At 50.9% G+C, this 16997-nt stretch overlaps 1 protein-coding gene, 1 pseudogene and 5 gene segments (V, D, J or C); all 7 read left to right on the forward strand.

Annotated features, from left to right (window-relative positions):
• The first annotated feature begins 418 nt into the window (after positions 1-418).
• On the forward strand, positions 419-1082 carry LOC104999404. The segment is given in 2 exon segments: positions 419-504; positions 637-1082. Coding segments are annotated over 2 exon segments (459 nt in total).
• A 1247-nt stretch (positions 1083-2329) lies between these two features.
• Positions 2330-2806, forward strand: LOC104999472. The segment is given in 2 exon segments: positions 2330-2378; positions 2466-2806. Coding segments are annotated over 2 exon segments (390 nt in total).
• Positions 2807-4437: 1631 nt separating this feature from the next.
• Positions 4438-5061, forward strand: LOC104999473. The segment is given in 2 exon segments: positions 4438-4551; positions 4667-5061. Coding segments are annotated over 2 exon segments (444 nt in total).
• A 1303-nt stretch (positions 5062-6364) lies between these two features.
• Positions 6365-6859, forward strand: LOC104999474 (annotated as a pseudogene).
• Positions 6860-9602: 2743 nt separating this feature from the next.
• LOC104999475 lies at positions 9603-10244 on the forward strand. The segment is given in 2 exon segments: positions 9603-9683; positions 9772-10244. Coding segments are annotated over 2 exon segments (522 nt in total).
• Positions 10245-13209: 2965 nt separating this feature from the next.
• On the forward strand, positions 13210-13849 carry LOC104999476. The segment is given in 2 exon segments: positions 13210-13322; positions 13410-13849. Coding segments are annotated over 2 exon segments (489 nt in total).
• Positions 13850-15452: 1603 nt separating this feature from the next.
• LOC104999477 overlaps positions 15453-16997 on the forward strand; it is a 10233-nt gene continuing 8688 nt past the window's right edge. Inside the window, exons 1-2 of the mRNA XM_010855033.1 lie at positions 15453-15536; positions 15670-16068. Of these exons, the coding sequence (XP_010853335.1) occupies positions 15488-15536; positions 15670-16068 (448 nt within the window). The 5' untranslated portion in view covers positions 15453-15487. The remainder of the gene's footprint in view (positions 15537-15669; positions 16069-16997) is intronic.

The following is a 16997-nucleotide window of genomic DNA, read 5'->3' on the forward strand; positions in this document are numbered from 1 at the left end:
AAGCAGGTTTGAGTTCCGTGAGTGGTCTAGACACAGACTCCTCACTGCCCAGTGGAGTGGGGACGTTCCTCGAGCCTCAGGATGTGTCCAGGGGGCCGTCTCCTGGAGCAGCATGGGAAGGGGAGGGTGAGGGATTAGTGACACCTGGGTGATGAGTGTCAGGCAGGGACAGGAAGAGAAGAAAAAGCCATGTGATGAGCATATGGGGACATGGGGACAGTGCTGACCTCACACCCACCCTTTGCTGAGGGGCTGTGCCGGACAGGGAAGGGCATAGAGGAGCCAGCCCTGGGTCCTGGCAAGGGGTTCAGTGGACAAGGGCAGCCTGCAGAGACACAGAGCTGTGACGTCATAGGCAAATGCTCCAATCAGGGAAGCAGGAGGGTCAGTATTTACCCCCTCACCCCAGGAGCCCTGCCCCCAGCCAGCAGTGGTCCTGAGTTCCTGATGCTGCCATGGGCTCCAGACTCCTCTGCTGTGTGACTCTCTGCCTGCTGGGAGCAGGTGAGTCCTGCACACAGTGTGGGAGTTTCTGAGATGTCTTTGCCTCCCTGAGATAGAAGCCTGTCAATGAGGGCTGCAGCAGGAGGCTTCCCCTGTTCTCTGCCCTCAGCTTCCTTGTCTCCTCCCCAACAGGCCTGGTGGATTCTGGAGTCACCCAGACTCCCAAGTACCTGATCAAATCAAGAAAACAGCAAGTGACTCTGAGATGTTCCCCTGAGTCTGGACACCTCTCTGTGTCCTGGTACCAACAGGCCCTGGGCCAGGGCCCCCAGTTCCTTGTTCAGTATTATGATGAGAAAGTGTATCAAAAAGGAAACATATCAGATCGGGTCTCAGGAAAACAGTTCAGTGATGCTGCCTCTGAGCTGAGCCTGACCCCCTTGGAGCTGACAGACTCAGCCGTGTATCTCTGTGCCAGCAGCCAAGACACAGCCCTGCATGATCAGGTGCTTCTGGGACAAAAACAGTCCTGCCCCAGCTCAGGAAGTGGTGCCCGTGTGTCAGCTGCCAGCCTGCCAAGCCCAGTCCTGGTGGAGCGATAGACTTTCCCAGACATTCACTTCTTGGTGTGTTTTAATGCTCACTGAAGTCATCAAGATAAGTATTATTTTAACTGTTTGTACATCTGAGGGTCGTGAGTTGCCCAGATCTCATACTTCATAAGTGTTACGGCTAGCATCCCGGCTCAAGTGTGTTCTCAACACCCGTGGTCCCCTCGCTCATGGAACTATCTCTGTACAAGCAAATTACATATACCTGTTGTGTTGTGTGTAACAAGATACAGTTTGGGGCTCTGTGATATGAACTGTTACTCAATGAATGGCAGCCACATTTCACAAGGAGGTATTCCCATGAGAGGAATGTCTCAAATAAAAACTGAGCATTTCTCATTACCCTGGCGTTTGCACCTCCCTCCACGTCCCTCCTGCATCAGTATTCCTTTGCGCCAAAATGTCATCCTGTGCTGGGCACCCAATTCTCTCCACCCAGAAAGGTGGGTCACCGGCCTGAATGGGCTCTGCTTGCTCCCTCTCCCCAACACGGGAATCACGGGCTGCCTTGAACATGAGGGAGCTGTACCTGCGTTTGACTGGTGGACTGTCTGTCACTGAATTGATTAGAAGCAGACCAAACAAATTCCTCAAATGTTGATGAGCCTGTGATGAGGTTGGGAGCAGAAACTTGGAGAAGCATGGTAGGTATAGGGACAGTCTCAGGACTGCGGTCAATGTTGCAGAAATGGAGCCTTGAAGTACTGCTGCTGCTGCTGCTAAGTCGCTTCTGTCGTGTCCAACTCTGTGTGACCCCATAGACGGCAGCCCACCAGGCTCCCCCATCTCTGGGATTTGCCAGGCAAGAACACTGGATTGTGGTGCCACTGCCTTCTCCCTCTTGAAGTGCTCTTGGGACACATATCATAAAGGGCAGCAGGACACCAGAAGGATTCCCCAGGATTCAAAACTCCAGAAATATGTAGATAAATACAAGTAATATACACGTTAATGAAGATTTATCTCTGGACTAGAACATACAAATCGTTTAATCACTTTAACATTTACGGAAAAAAACTTTAACACATACAGAAAGGTTACAGCAACGTGTGAGGCTTTTGTCTGTTATCTGGATGGGTGTCCGGGTTGTGAATTTATCTCTCAGGTTCATTTCTGATTTGATTCTCTGGGGGAAGGGGTGTGGCGCACTGAGTGACAGATTGGCTCCGGGGCCTGGCAGGGACAGTGACATCTCAGAAGGCCTCCCTGGAGCGCCCCTCTCCCCTCTCATCCACACACACACCAGAGGGCCCTCTGCCTGCCCCGCCCCCGCCATGAGCCCCTGCCTCCTGGGCTGTGTGGTCGTCTGTCTCCTGCAGGCAGGTGAGTCCTGGGGGGCAGGGTCCCCTTCGGGGTGCCAGCACTAAGCCTGTCTGCTGTGACTGCAGCATCGGTCCTCCTTCTCCACAGGGGCAGTCCATGCTGGAGTCACTCAGGACCCCAGATTCCAGGTCGTGAGGAGAGGACAGAGCACGACACTGACATGTGCTCAGGATCTGGGTCATAACTACATGTACTGGTACCGACAAGACCTGGGACACGGGCTGAGGCTGATCCATTACTCAGCTGGTGTGCGCTCTAGCGAGCCAGGAGACGTGCCCGACGGGTACAGTGTCTCCAGATCAAACACAGAGAACTTTCCTCTCACACTGAAGTCTGCCAACCGCTCCCAGACATCTGTGTACTTCTGTGCCAGCAGTTACTCCACGGTGCTGCACGGCCACCTGCTTTCTATGCAAAAAAGCAGATGAGGGCCCTGTAGCCTGGATCCTGGGGAGCCCCTTGCAGGCTCCTAGCACCTGGACACTCGGAGCCCACAGACACATACTGGCAGCATAGCCAGCGATGTTTGATCTTCCTGGCACGGACCTGACAACAGGGCCTCATGGACATGTGTCCACCCTCACTCTCTGTCTTTTCACTCTAGCTGCCACGTGAGCCTAAAGATGCTTCTCAGCTCTGACTGCTAGTCATCAGTCTGAACATGAGGCCTCCAGGAGGGAATGATGTTGGGAAATCAGATACATCTAGACCCTCTTGTCTCTCCCCGGGCACCGCATGCCTGTCACTATGGAAGGTTCTCCCCAAGGCTGGCCCTTGAGTGGTCTCTGCTCTTGTCCAACTTCCCCAGATGTGGGCCTTTCTCTCCCACCTTCCTGGCCCTCGTTCCCACCCTGCTCCTCCCTCATCTGGTCATGTCCTTGCCCATCACCTTGTAATGATCTCTAAGTGGGCGTGTTTGAGTAGGTCCTTTGGGGTCCTCAAAGAGAATGCAACCTCAGTTAAATATTAATCATCCAAAATTCCTTGGTCGTCCCTGAGGAGGAGAGACAAGCTGTGTGTGTATGTATTCTCCACCATTGCCTGTCTTTAGCATCTAAATAGCCTAGACCCTGATGCTGGAAAGACTGAAAGCAAGAGGAGAAGGGGGTGGCAGAGAAAGAGGTGGTTATCTACCATCACCAACTCAACAGACATGAATTTGAGCAAACTGTGGGAGAGAGTGAAGAACAAGGGAACTTGGTACGTTGCAATGCATGGGGTTTCAATGAGTTGGACTTGAGTTAGCAACTGAACCACAACACCACGGACAAAAACTAACCCAAGTTTGTAGCATCTCTCTCATCAAAATCTTTGAAAAGTCAAGTATTAAATATTTCCTGCATGAGCACATTTCTTTTCTCTTGAAATACAAAAGTATAAATCAGCCATGGCAGGCTGGTTTATGTGTTTGTGCTTCTAATCTTGTGTGTGTTTTTTAGAAAAACAAAGCAAACAAAGACACAGTTCTTTCAGCAAACAGTGAAATATTTTCTGATAGGAACACATCCCATGACTATTAAATCTGGGCAGACAATCTTGGTTTCCATGCATAGGCCACATGGGGATGCTATGGAACTGCCGTACTCCAGAAGTTTCTGGGGCAGAGCAAGCAGACAGAGCTAGTGCCTGGGACCAGGAGGCTTAAGAGAAAGCTTTATTTGGTGTTCTTATCTCTAGAAGCCTTACTAGGATAGGCACTAATTTGCAGGCTTGCAGTCCCAGCTGGGAGCCATGAGTTCCCTCAGCCATGAAGTGCTGAGGGAGCCCTGAGGTTGCAGTAAAAGTGAAGGGTATGGAGCTGGGAGGTGGTAGGAAAGAGAAAAAAACTGCCTAAAGAGAAAAGCAAAGGAGACATGGGGAAGGGCATCGAGCATAAACCCAGCCTCGCCTAGACCAGCAGTCCAGCTCACACGTCATCTAAGAGACTTTGTAGGACAGAGCAGGGTTCCTGGATTAGCGACCTGGAATGAGAGGTCAGATTCCTGGGAACCAGCAGAGGCAGTGACATCAGAGCAGTGACGTCACTTCCTCACCTCCAATCAGAGGAAGGAGGCCCAGAACCCCAGCTCTCAGAGAAGCAGAGCTCTGAGCAAGGAGACGCCTCCCAGCTCTGGCCCTCCTGCCATGGGCTGCAGCCCCGTCTGCTGTGTGGCTCTGTGTCTCCTGGCAGCAGGTGGGTCCTTGGCACAGGGGGGAATCCGTGTTCCTGGTCTGACTTTGCCTGAATCCAAGGCACCATCGGGTTCTTTCCCACGTTCTTTCTCAGCCCCAGTCTTCGTCCCCCACAGGCCTTGTGGATTCTGGAGTCACCCAAACCCCGAGATACCTGATTAAAGCAAGAGGACAGCGAGGGACCCTGGGATGCTCCCCTGCCTCCGAACACCTCTCCTTGTCCTGGTACCAACAGGCCCTGGGCCAGGGCCCCGAGTTCCTCGTTGAGTATTACAGGCAGGAAGTAAGAGGAGAAGCACAGCTCCCGGATCGATTCTCAGGAAAACAGTTTAGTGACTTTCGCTCCGAGCTGTACTTGAGCTCCTTGGAGCTGACAGACTCAGCCGTGTATCTCTGTGCCAGCAGCCAAGACACAGCCCTGCATGATCAGTTGCCTCTGGGACAAAAACACTCCTGCCCCAGCTCAGAAAGTGGCTGTGAGGGTGACTGCCTGCCTGTCAGGCCTAGATAGATCCGATAGAATCTCCCAGACGTTCTTCCTCTGCTGTGTTTTTATGCTTCGAAAGATCATGCTAGGTAAGAATTATTTTACCTGTTTATACATGAGGGGAACTGACTTGCCCAGATCTTGTATGTCATTCCTTATAGAGCAAGGAATTTGTCTCAAGTCTGTCCTCATCACCTGTGGTCTTTGCCCCCATAAAACTGTCCACCACAAAGAATAAATAACACACACACACACGCACACATACACACACATACTCACATACGTATTTTAAAGCAATCGGCTTACATAGTTGTTAAGACTGGTAAGTCCAAAAGCTGCAAGTGGGTCTGGTGCTACTGGAGACTGAGGGGGAGCTGATGTTTAAGTCCAAAAGCAGAAGAACTAACAGTCAAGTGTGAAGGCCATCAGCTTACAATAATCTCTTACTTGGGGGAGGATCGGTGTTTTCATCTATTCATCTCTTCACCTAGTTTCATGAAGCCCACCAACATTATGGAAGGTCATCTGTTTATGAAATAAAATATTAATCTAATCTATTATTAAAATATACCTATTCACACGTTAACTTTTCCAAAAACACCCCCTTAGGAGCATCCAGAAAAATAAAGCTAAATACCCATGGAAGAGTCAAGTTGCCAGTCAGTCTGGTCTGACTCTGTGCGACCCCTGGACCTGAGCACTCCAGCCTCCCTGTATGTCACCAACTCCCAGAGTTTATCCAAACGCATATCCATTGAGATGGTGATGCCATCCAAACATTTCATCCTCTGTCATCCCCTTTTCCTCTTGCCTTCAATCTGGCCCAGCATCAGGGTCTTTTCAAATGCGTCAGTTCTTCCCATCAGGTGGCCAAAATGTTGGAGTTTGAGCTTCAGCATCAGCCCTTCCAATGAATATTCAGGAGTGATTTCCTTTAGGATGGACTGCTTGGATCTCCTTACAGTCCAAGTGACTCTCAGGAGTCTTCTCAAACACCACAATTCAAAAGCATCAATTCTTTGTATAGTCCAACTCTCACATCCATACATGACTACTGGAGAAACCATAGCTTTGACTAGACGGAACTTTGTTGGTAAAGTAATGTCTCTGCTTTTTCATATGCTGCCTAGGTTGATCATATGTGAACTGTTCACTTAGGTTCATTTCTGATTTGAGCCTCTGGGGGAAGAGGCGTGGCCCCCTGAGTGACAGGTTAGCTCTGGGGTATGGCAGGGGCAGTGACCTCTCAGAGAGAACCCCTCTGGAGCGCGCCTCTCCCTCTCATCCACACTCAGAGCAGAGGGCCCTCCGCCTGCCCCACCCCGCCATGAGCCCCTGCCTCCTGGGCTGTGTGGTCTTCTGTCTCCTGCAGGCAGGTGAGTCCTGGGGGGCAGGGTCCCCTTCAGGGTGCCGGCACTAAGCTTGTCCACTGTGACTGCAGCATCGGTCCTCCTTCTCCACAGGGGCGGTCTATGCTGGTGTCTCTTAGGACCCCAGATACCAGGTCGTGAGGAGAGGACAGAGCACGACACTAACATGTACTCAGGATCTGGATCATAACTCTATGTACTGGTACCGACAAGACCCAGGACACGGGCTGAGGCTAATCCATTACTCAGCTGGGCCTCCCAGCACGGAGAAAGGAGACATGCCCGACGGGTACACGGTGTCCAGATCAAGCAAAGAGAATTTTCCTCTCACACTGGAGTCTGCCAACCCCTCCCAAACATCTGTGTACTTCTGTGCCAGCAGTTACTCCATGGCGCTGCATGGCCACCTGCTCTCTGTGCAAAAAGACAGAGTCCCACGTGCAGGCTCCTAGCACCAGGGGCGTCAGAGCCCTGGGAGCACGTGCCAGCACTGTGACCCCAGATGTGTGCCTGGACAGGCCTGGATCTGACCCCAGGGTCTCGGAGACATGTGTCCACCATCAGTCTCTGTCTTTCCTTTGCATTCTCCCTGGATGCAGTTCGGTCTGCATCCATTTATGACTAGTTCTGACTCTTCCTCATCAGCTTAAGACCTCCAGAAGGGAAGAATATTAGTAAATCAGATATATCTAGACCCTCTTATCTCTCCCAGCACCTCATTGCTGTCTGTCTGGAAGTTTCTCCCACAGCCTAGCTCCCAAGTGCTCCCTGCTCTTGCCCACCAGAGAGGCGGGTCTTTCCTCCCTTACTGCATTGGCCTCAGCTCCCCTGCCCTCTCTGCTCCAGACACACTGCTCTGCCCTCATCTGGGTCATGTCCCTTCCTGACACAGGGAGCTTTGTAACCACGTGTAAGTGGGCGTGTTTGAGCAAGCTCTTGGGGTCATCAGAGAGAAAACAACCTCAGTTAATTGGAAACCAGCCGAAGTCCCTTGGGAGTCCATTCCCAGGAGGAGAGACAGGCTGGGTGTGTGTTTTCTCCCTTCCTGCCTCTCCTTCTTAGCATCTCAATTATCCTGGACCAGGTTTCTACCATTTCCCTCAGAGATATCTTCTCAAAGTCAAAATATTTCCTTCATGGTATCTTATTATATCAAGATTTTACAAGTTCATAGGAAATAAATATGTTAATACACCTAAAACCTCTTCATAAAATGCACCTGCTAGAATTGGGTCATGCTAAATTTAAATATGAAATCTGGAAATGTATGGATCTGCTTAATCAAAAGGAGGTCTGGAATACAGGTGTCCACGCTGGCTTCATTTGAGATCATGGAGCACTTATTTGTATTGCCCAAATTACTCCATTTTCCGAGAAGGCACTGGCAACCCACTTCAGTACTCTTGCCTGGAGAATCCCAGGGACGGAGGAACCTGATGGGTGCCGTCTATGGGGTCGCACAGAGTCGGACACGACTGAAGCAACTCAGCAGCAGCATTACTCCATTTTAGCTGACTATTGTCATTGGAGTGGTGCAGGAATTCCTGCCTTCTTAGTAGAAATGTCTGATCATACAGTGTTTTACCTCCACAGGCTAAGACTAGACTTGAAGATCAACCCTAATTCAGCCATGCTGGGAAGGCAGCATATGAAGGGTGTGTGTGTGTGTGTGTGTAGGGGTTGAAAGTGTGGAGTGTGGGGAATTTGTATTCTTGTTTTAGATGGAAGGCACAGATCCATGAGACCATGGGCCACTAGGAGGCACTGTGGGCCCATGGTGAGCAGGGTGTGCTGGGAGGGATTGAGAGTCACCCTGGAGACGGCAGCTTAGGGGAACCTTGGCTACATGCCTGGATCAGGGAGCAGGTTTGAGCTCCCTGAGTGGTCCAGACACATGGACCCAGCACAGACTCCTCACTGCCCAGGGGAGTGGGGACGTTCCTCGAGCCTCAGGATGTGTTCAGGGGTTGTCACCGGGAGCAGCATGGGAAGAAGAGGGTGAGGGATTAGTGTGGCTGGTGAGGGCTGGGTGATGAGTGTCAGGCAGTGACAGGAAGAGAAGAAAAAGCCATGCTATGGGCATATGGGGACATGGGGACAGTGCTCACCTCACACCCACCCTTTGCTGAGGGGCTGTGCGGGACAGGGAAGGGCATAGAGGAGCCAGCCCTGGGTCCTGCCAAGGGGTCCAGTGGACAAGGGCAGCCTGCAGAGACAGAGAGCAGTGACGTCATAGGTAAATGCTCCAATCAGGGAAGCAGGAGGGTCAGCACTTACCCTCTCAACCCAGGAGCCTCGCCCCCAGCTAGAAGTAGTCCTGGGTTCCTGATGCTGACATGGGCTCCAGGCTCTTCTGCTGTGTGACCCTTTTTGGGAGCAGGTGAGTCCTAGACACAGTGTGGGAGCTTCTGAGATATTCCAATGGGAGGAATGTCTCAAATTAAAACAGAACATTTTTCATTTGCCCTGATGTCTGCACCTCCCTCCAAGTCCCTCCTACATCTGAATTCCTTTGTGCCAATACATCACCTTGTTTCAGGCACCCAGCATCTCTCCACCAAGAGAGTGGGTCACAGTCTTGAGGGGGCTCTGCTTGCTCCCTGCCCTGCACTGACATGGGAAGCAGGGCCTCCTGGAACATGAAGAAGCTGCACCCACATTTGGCTGGCGGACCATCTGTCAGTGACTCGATTAGAAATAGACCAAACAGATTTCTCAAATGTTGATGAGCCTGCAGTGAGTTTGGGAGCAGAGACCTGGACAAACATGGTAGGTGGAGGGACAATCTCAGAACTGTGGTCAGTTATGCAGAAATGGAACCTGGAAGTCCTACTGGGACACATGAGTTAAACAGGGCAACAGGTAGCCAGAATGATTTCCACAAGATTTAAACTACAGATATATGCAGATAATTAGAAGTAATACATGTATCAATGTGAATTATCTCTGGACTAGAACACACACAAAATTTAATCAGTTTTACAGAAGAGTTTCATCAACTTGTACAGCTTATGTCCATTGATCTGGATGGGGCTCTGGGCTGTGAACTTCTCTCTCAGGTTCACTTATGATTTGAGCCTCTGGGGAAGGGGCGTGGCCCCCTGAGTGATAGGTTGGCTCTGGGGCCTGGCAGGGAGGGTGACATTTCAGAAGGACTCCTTGGAGAGCCCCTCTCCCCTCTCATCCACACACACACCAGAGGGCCCTCCGCCTGCCCCACCCCCGCCATGAGCCCCTGCCTCCTGGGCTGTGTGGTCTTCTGTCTCCTGCAGGCAGGTTAGTCCTGGGGGGCAGGGTCCCCTTCGGGGGTGCCAGCACTAAGCAGGTCCGCTGTGAGTGCAGCATGGGTCGTCCTTCTCCACAGGGGCGGTCCATGCTGGTGTCTCTAAGGACCACATATTCCATGTCGTGAGGAGAGGACAGAGCGCGACACTGACATGTACTCAGGATCTGAGCTTTAGCTATATGTACTGGTACCAACAAGACCCAGGAAACGGGCTGAGGCTGATCCATTACTCAGTTATCCCTCCCTCCAGGGAGAAAGGAGCCGTGCCCGAGGGCTACAGATTCTCCAGACCAAGCACAGAGAACTTCCCTCTCACGCTGGAGTCCGCCAACCGCTCCCAGACATCTGTGTACTTCTGCACCTGCGGTTATCCACGGCGCTGCACGGCCACCTCCTCTCTGTGCAAAAAGATAAGGGAAGCCCTGCATGCTGAAATTCAGAGAGCCCCTTGCAGGCTTCTCACACGCAGAACCTTGGAACCCAGGACCACAGGCCTGCAGTGTGACACTGAGTGTGCACTCTCATATCACGCCCAGCTACATCGACGTTAAATGTAGTGGACAGTTGTTTTTTTTTATTTCAAAGTTTTATAACTTTAAAACTAAATGGGTTAATATATATAATCTCTGTATATAAATCCGTTACCTAGAATTAGTAATAATTTATAAAGAAAGTCTAGAAATATCTGGACCTGATTAATCAGAGGGGTCTACAGAATGCATTGTCCCAGGCTGTGTTCCCCTGAGCTCAGCAGAGTGTCTGTATTGAAGGTCTGTGTGATTCCCCTTAGCATACTACTGTCAGTGCAATTATTGTCTTCTTAATGGAAATGTTGGTTTCTACAGGCTTCTACCTCCAGAGGCTAAGAGGGAATTTGAAGATCAATCTTAAGTCAGCCAGCTTGGGAAGGCAGTAGAACAAGTGTGTGTGTGTGTGTGTGTGTGTGTGTGTGTGTGTGTTTCAGGGTGTGGGGTATTTACATTCTTGCTTTGGCAGAAGGCACAGATCCATGAGACTGTGGACCATTGGCCACTAGGAGGCACTGTGGGCCCACGGCAAGCAGGGGGTCCTGGGAGGGGTGGAGAGTCACCATGGGGAGGACAGCTTTAAAGACCTTAGCTACATGCCTGAATGAGAAAGCAGGTTTGAGTTCCCTGAGGTCCTGAGGTTCCAGGATACTTGGAACCAGTACAGACTCCTCGATGCCCAGAAAAGCGGGAATGTGCCTGGATCCTCAGGATGTGCCCAGGACACGGTCTCCAGGAGCTGCAAGGGAGGTGGAGGTGAAGGGGTTGGAGTGGATGGTGAGGGCTTGGTGATTGTCAGCTGATTGCCTGGTGATTACCCGCCAGGTGTGTGCATGGCTGAGAGTCAGGCAGGGGCAGGCAGGGGACAACAAGGTATGCTGTGGGCACTGGGGACATGGGGATGGTGCACCCTTCACACCCACCCCTTGCTCAGGGGCTGTGAAGGGCAGGAAGGGCATAGAGGGCTCTCGTTTGTCCTGTCAAGGGGCCCAGTGGACAGGGCAGCCTGCAGAGGCACAGAGCAGTGACGTCATAGACAAATGCTCCAATCAGGGAAGCAGGTGGGTCAGCACTCTGCACCAATCACCCAGGAGCCCCCTCCCCAGCCAGCAGCTGTCTTGGGTTCCTGATGCTGCCATGGGCTCCAGGCTCCTCTGCTGTGTGACCTCTTCTTTCTGGGAGTAGGTGAGGCCTGGACACAGTGTGGGAGCTTCTGAGATGGCTTTGCATCCCTGAGATAGAAGCCTGGAGATGAGGGCTGCAGCAGGAGGCTTCCCTGTGCTCTGCCTTAAGCTTTCTTATCTCCTCCCCAACAGGCCTGGTGGATTCTGAAATCACCCAGATCCCCAAATACCTGATCAAATCAAGAAAGCAGCAAGTGACTCTGAGATGTTCCCCTGACTCTGGACACCTTTCTGTGTACTAAAACCAACAGCCCTGGGCCAGGGCCCCCATTTCCTCGTTCAGTATTTCAACAGAATGTGAGAGGAGAATCAAACCTATCAGGGCGATTCTCAGGTGAACAGTTCAGTGAGTCTAGCTCTGAACTGAGCTTGAGCTCCTTGGGGCTGAAAGACTCAGCCGTGCATCTCTGTGCCAGCAGCCAAGACAAGGCCTGCATGATTAGGTGCCTCTGGAACAAAAACATCCTGCCCCATCTCAGAAAGTAGTGTGAGGGTATCAGTTGCCAGCCAACCAGGCCTAAGTCCTGGTAGAGCAGATAGCCTTTCCCAGACATTCATGTCCTGATATGTTTTAATGCTCCCAAAGATCATACAAGATAAGTATTATTTTAACTCTTTACCCATCTGAGGGGGAGTGGCTTGCCCAGATCTCATACTTCATAAATATCAGAACAAGGAATCAGACTCACGTCTGTCCTTGTCACTGTGGTCCTCGCCCCCATTGTATGATTCTCCCATAAAACAAACAAACATATATATATACATATATATATATATATATATGTATATATATAAATCATTTAAAGAATTTGACTCACATAGTTGTTAATAGTGATAAGTCTAAGGTCTAGAAGCTGGGCTCATGTTATTAGCGACCTAAGAAGAGCTGATGTTTAAATTCAAAGGCTGTTAGGCAGGAAGAAGTGATAGTCTAGTTAAGGCCATCAGCTGGATAATTCTCTCCTACCTAGGAGAGGTTTAGGGTTTTTGTTCTATTGATTTCTTCATCTCATCGGATGAGACCTACTACATTATGGAAATTCATCTGCCTTACCAATAAAGATGTTCATCTAATCTGATTTTAAAATCTATTGATAACTTTTCACATATTTCTCTCTCACCAAGACATCCTCATGGGGACATTCAGAACAATGTGGAACTAAATATCTGTGGCCTAGTCAAGGTGACACATTAAATTAGTCATCCCAACAACTTCCAGGCTTGCCTAGGAAGCATGAAGTCCTTGGCACATAACAGGACTCTGGATTTCCTGATTCCCTTTGTTAATCTCTGACAGCCTCTTCCACCATTTCTTAGATGCAAAGATAGAGATGGACACATTTTGCCTCCAGCTGAGGCCTTTAGAAATCACAGGGGTGAAAATATTTCTGCCTGTTGATTTAGTGCTCGAAATTAGCCAGAGCATGTGACATACATCCCTCCTCAGGCATGTTAAAATCAACTTTACTGATGTATGGATTGTAGTTGACTCTTGAACAATGTGCTGTTTAGGAGCACTGAGTAACCCCCAACCCTGCAGTTAGAAATCTGCATATAACTTCACATACTTAGGAATGAAGAATTATCTCTGGAATACAACACACTTAAAGTTGTAAACTGTTTATAGAAAGGACACAACAAGTCATAAGGCTCAAGTCCATTGATCTGGATGCGTTTTTTCTGTTTTGAACTGTTCACTCAGATTCATTTCAGATTTGAGCCTCTGGGGGAAGAGGCGTGGCCCCTGAGTGACAGGTTGGCTGTGGGGCCTGGCAGGGACAGTGAAATCTCCCAAGGCCTCCCTGGAGCGCCCCACTTCCTCTCATCCACACTCAGACCAGAGGGCCCTCCACCTGCCCCGCCCCCGCCATGAGCCCCTGCCTCCTGGGCTGTGTGGTCTTCTGTCTCCTGCAGGCAGGTGAGTCCTGGGGGGCAGGGTCCCCTTCGGGGTGCCAGCACTAAGCCTGTCCGCTGTGACTGCAGCATCGGCCCTCCTTCTCCACAGGGGCGGTCCATGCTGGTGTCACTCAGAACCCCAGATTCCAGGTCGTGAGGACAGGACAGAACACGACAGTGACATGTACTCAGGATCTGGGTCATGACCGCATGTACTGGTACCGACAAGACTTGGGACACGGGCTGAGGCTGATCCATTACTCAGTTGGTGCTCCCGACACGGTTAAAGGAGACATACCCGAGGGTTACAGCGTCTCCAGACCAAGCACAAAGGACTTCCCTCTCACGCTGGAGTCTGCCAACCGCTCCCAGACATCTGTGTACTTCTGTGTCAGCAGTTACTCCACGGTGCTGCACGGCCACCTCCTTTCTGTGCAAAAAGACAGGGGGTCCACGTGCAAGCTCCTAGCACCGGGAACCTCACAGTCTTGGGGACCATGTGCCAGCTCTGTGACCCTGGATGGGTCTCCTGGACAGGCCTGGATCTGACCCCAGGGACTCAGAGACACATGTCCACGATCCGTCTATGTCTTTCCTTTGCATCCTCCCTGGATGCAGTTTGGACTGGATCACTTCTGACTAGTTCTGACTCTTATGCATCAGCCTAAGATCTCCAGAAGGAAAGAATATTAGTAAATCAGATATATCTAGACCCTCTTGTCTCTCCCAGAACCTCATTGCTGTCTGTCTGGAAGTTTCTCCCACAGCCTAGCTCTCAAGTGCTCCCTGCTCTTGCCCACCAGAGGGGCGGGTCTTTCCTCCTTTACTGCCTTGGCCTCAGCTCCCCTGCCCTCTCCGCTCCAGACACACTGCTCTGCCCTCATCTGGGTCATGTCCCTTCCTGACACAGGGAGCTTTGTAACCACGTGTAAGCGGGCGTGTTTGAGCAAGCTCTTGGGGTCATCAAAGAGGAAACAACCTCAGTTAATTGGAAACCATCCAAAATCCCTTGGGAGTCCATTCCCAGGACGAAGACAGGCTGGGTGTGTGTGTTCTCCCTTCCTGCCCCTCTTTCTTAGCATCTCAATTATCCTGGACCAGGTTTCTATCATTTCCCTCAGATAAATCTTCTCAAAGTCAAAGTATTTCCTCGATGGTATCTTATTATATCAAGATTTTACAAATTCATAGGAAATAAATGCCTCATAAAGCCTCTTAATTAATTGTACCTGCTAGAATTTGGTAATGCTTAATTTAAATATGAAATCTGGAAATGTATGGATCTGATTAATGAGAAAGAGGGCTGGAATACAGTGTCCAGGCTGGCTTCATTTGAGATCATGAGAGCACTTATTTCTATTGCCTGCATTACTCCATTTTAGCTACCTACTGTCACTGTAGTGGTGAAGCAGTTATCTCCTTCTTAGTAGAAATGTCTGATTGTACAGAGTTTTACCTCTACAGGCTAAGCCTAGACTTGAAATCAGCCCTAATTCATCCTGGTGGGAAGGCGGCAGATAAGGGTGTGTGTGTGTGTGTGTGTGTGTAGGGGTTGAAAGTGTAGAGTGTGGGGAATTTGTATTCTTGTTTTAGATGGAAGGCACAGAGCCATGAGACCATGGGCCACTAGGAGGCACTGTGGGCCCATGGTAAGCAGGGTGTGCTGGGAGGGGTTGAGAGTCACCCTGGAGAGGGCAGCTTAGGGGAACCTTGGCTACATGCCTGCATCAGGAAGCAGGTTTGAGTTCCGTGAGTGGTCTAGACACAGACTCCTCACTGCCCAGTGGAGTGGGGACGTTCCTCGAGCCTCAGGATGTGTCCAGGGGGCCGTCTCCTGGAGCAGCATGGGAAGGGGAGGGTGAGGGATTAGTGACACCTGGGTGATGAGTGTCAGGCAGGGACAGGAAGAGAAGAAAAAGCCATGTGATGAGCATATGGGGACATGGGGACAGTGCTGACCTCACACCCACCCTTTGCTGAGGGGCTGTGCCGGACAGGGAAGGGCATAGAGGAGCCAGCCCTGGGTCCTGCCAAGGGGTCCAGGGGATAAGGGCAGCCGGCAGAGACACAGAGCAGTGACGTCATAGGCAAATGCTCCAATCAGGGAACAGGAGGGTCAGCACTTTACACCACTCATCCCAGGAGCCCTGCCTCCAGCCAGCAGCAGTCCTGGGTCCTGATGCTGCCATGGGCTCCAGGCTCCTCTGCTGTGTGACTCTCTGCCTCCTGGGAGCAGGTGAGTCCTGGACACAGTGTGGGAGCTTCTGAGATGTCTTTGCCTCCCTGAGATAGAAGCCTGGCGATGAGGGCTGCAGCACGAGGCTCCCCTGTGCTCTGACCTTAGCTTCTTTCTGTCTCCTTCCCAACAGGCCTGGTGGATTCTGGGGTCACCCAGACCCCCAAATACCTGATCAAATCAAGAAAGCAGCAAGTGATTCTGAGATGTTCCCCTGAATCTGGACACCGCTATGTATCCTGGTACCAACAGGCCCTGGGCCAGGGCCCCCAGTTCCTTGTTCAGTATTTTGATGGGAAAGTGCGTACAAAAGGAAACATGCCTGATCGATTCTCAGGTGAACAGTTCAGTGACTCTCGCTCTCAGATGAACCTGAGCTCCTTGGAGCTGACAGACTCAGCTGTGTATCTCTGTGCCAGCAGCCAGGACACAGCCCTGCATGATCAGGTGCCTCTGATACAAAAACACTCCTGTCCCAGCTTAGGAAGTGGTTGTAGGGCGTTGACTGCCAGCCAGCGTGACCCAGCTGCTGGTAGAGTAGACAGTCTTTCCCAGACATTATTTCCTGATATGTTTTAATGCTCACAATGCTCACAAGATAAGCCTTATTTTATCTGCTTGTTTATCTTAGGGGAAGTGGCCTGTCCAGATCTTATATTAATTCACTGTTAGAGCAAGGGATGCTACTCGAGTCCGACCTTACCACTTGTGGGCCTCACCACCCCCCAACTGACCCCTGCCCGGAATGCTGCGTCACCCAGGCCTTTGACGTGTGGTCGTGCTCCGGGGAAACCAGCACATCAGGAGATCACCACAGGTCCACAATCATGTAACCAAAATAGCTACATAATTTTTAGGGTCCCTGGTTTCAAATACCACTGAGAATCTGCAGAGAGCAGAGCACTGCAGCATGTGTGGGGGCTTCTATGTGTGGGATAATGCACAACAAGATAAGAGTTTGAGGAGCTCTGTGATATTTGTTACTCAATTAATGCAATCCCCACTTCACAAGGAAGCATTCCCATGGAATGGATGTCTCACCTAAAATCAGAGCATTTTTCCTTTAACCTGGAGTCTGCCACCTCTCCCTGAATCCCTCCCACATATACGTTCCTTTGTCATCTGCTTGTGTGTGTGTTAGTGCTTAGTCGCTTCAGTCGTGTTTGACTCTTTGTGACCCCACGGATGGCAGACCACCAGGCTCCTCTGTCTGTGGGATTTTCCAGGCAAGAATACTGGAGTGGGTTGTCATTTCCTTTTCCAGGGGATCTTCCCAACCCAGGGATTAAACCTGCGTGTCTTATGTCTCCTGCATTGGCAGGCAGGTTCCTTACCACTCTCACACTCTGAGACAAGCCCAAGTCATCCATGGTGCTGGGCAACTGGCTTCTCTCCACAAAGAAAGGCGAGTCCCAAGCTTGAGGTGGTTCCGCTTGCTGCTCCCCCTCCCATTCCAGAAAC

This window comes from Bison bison, unplaced genomic scaffold (genome assembly GCF_000754665.1).
Source record: "Bison bison bison isolate TAMUID 2011002044 unplaced genomic scaffold, Bison_UMD1.0 scf7180017864352, whole genome shotgun sequence".
NCBI classification, from domain to species: domain Eukaryota; kingdom Metazoa; phylum Chordata; class Mammalia; order Artiodactyla; family Bovidae; genus Bison; species Bison bison.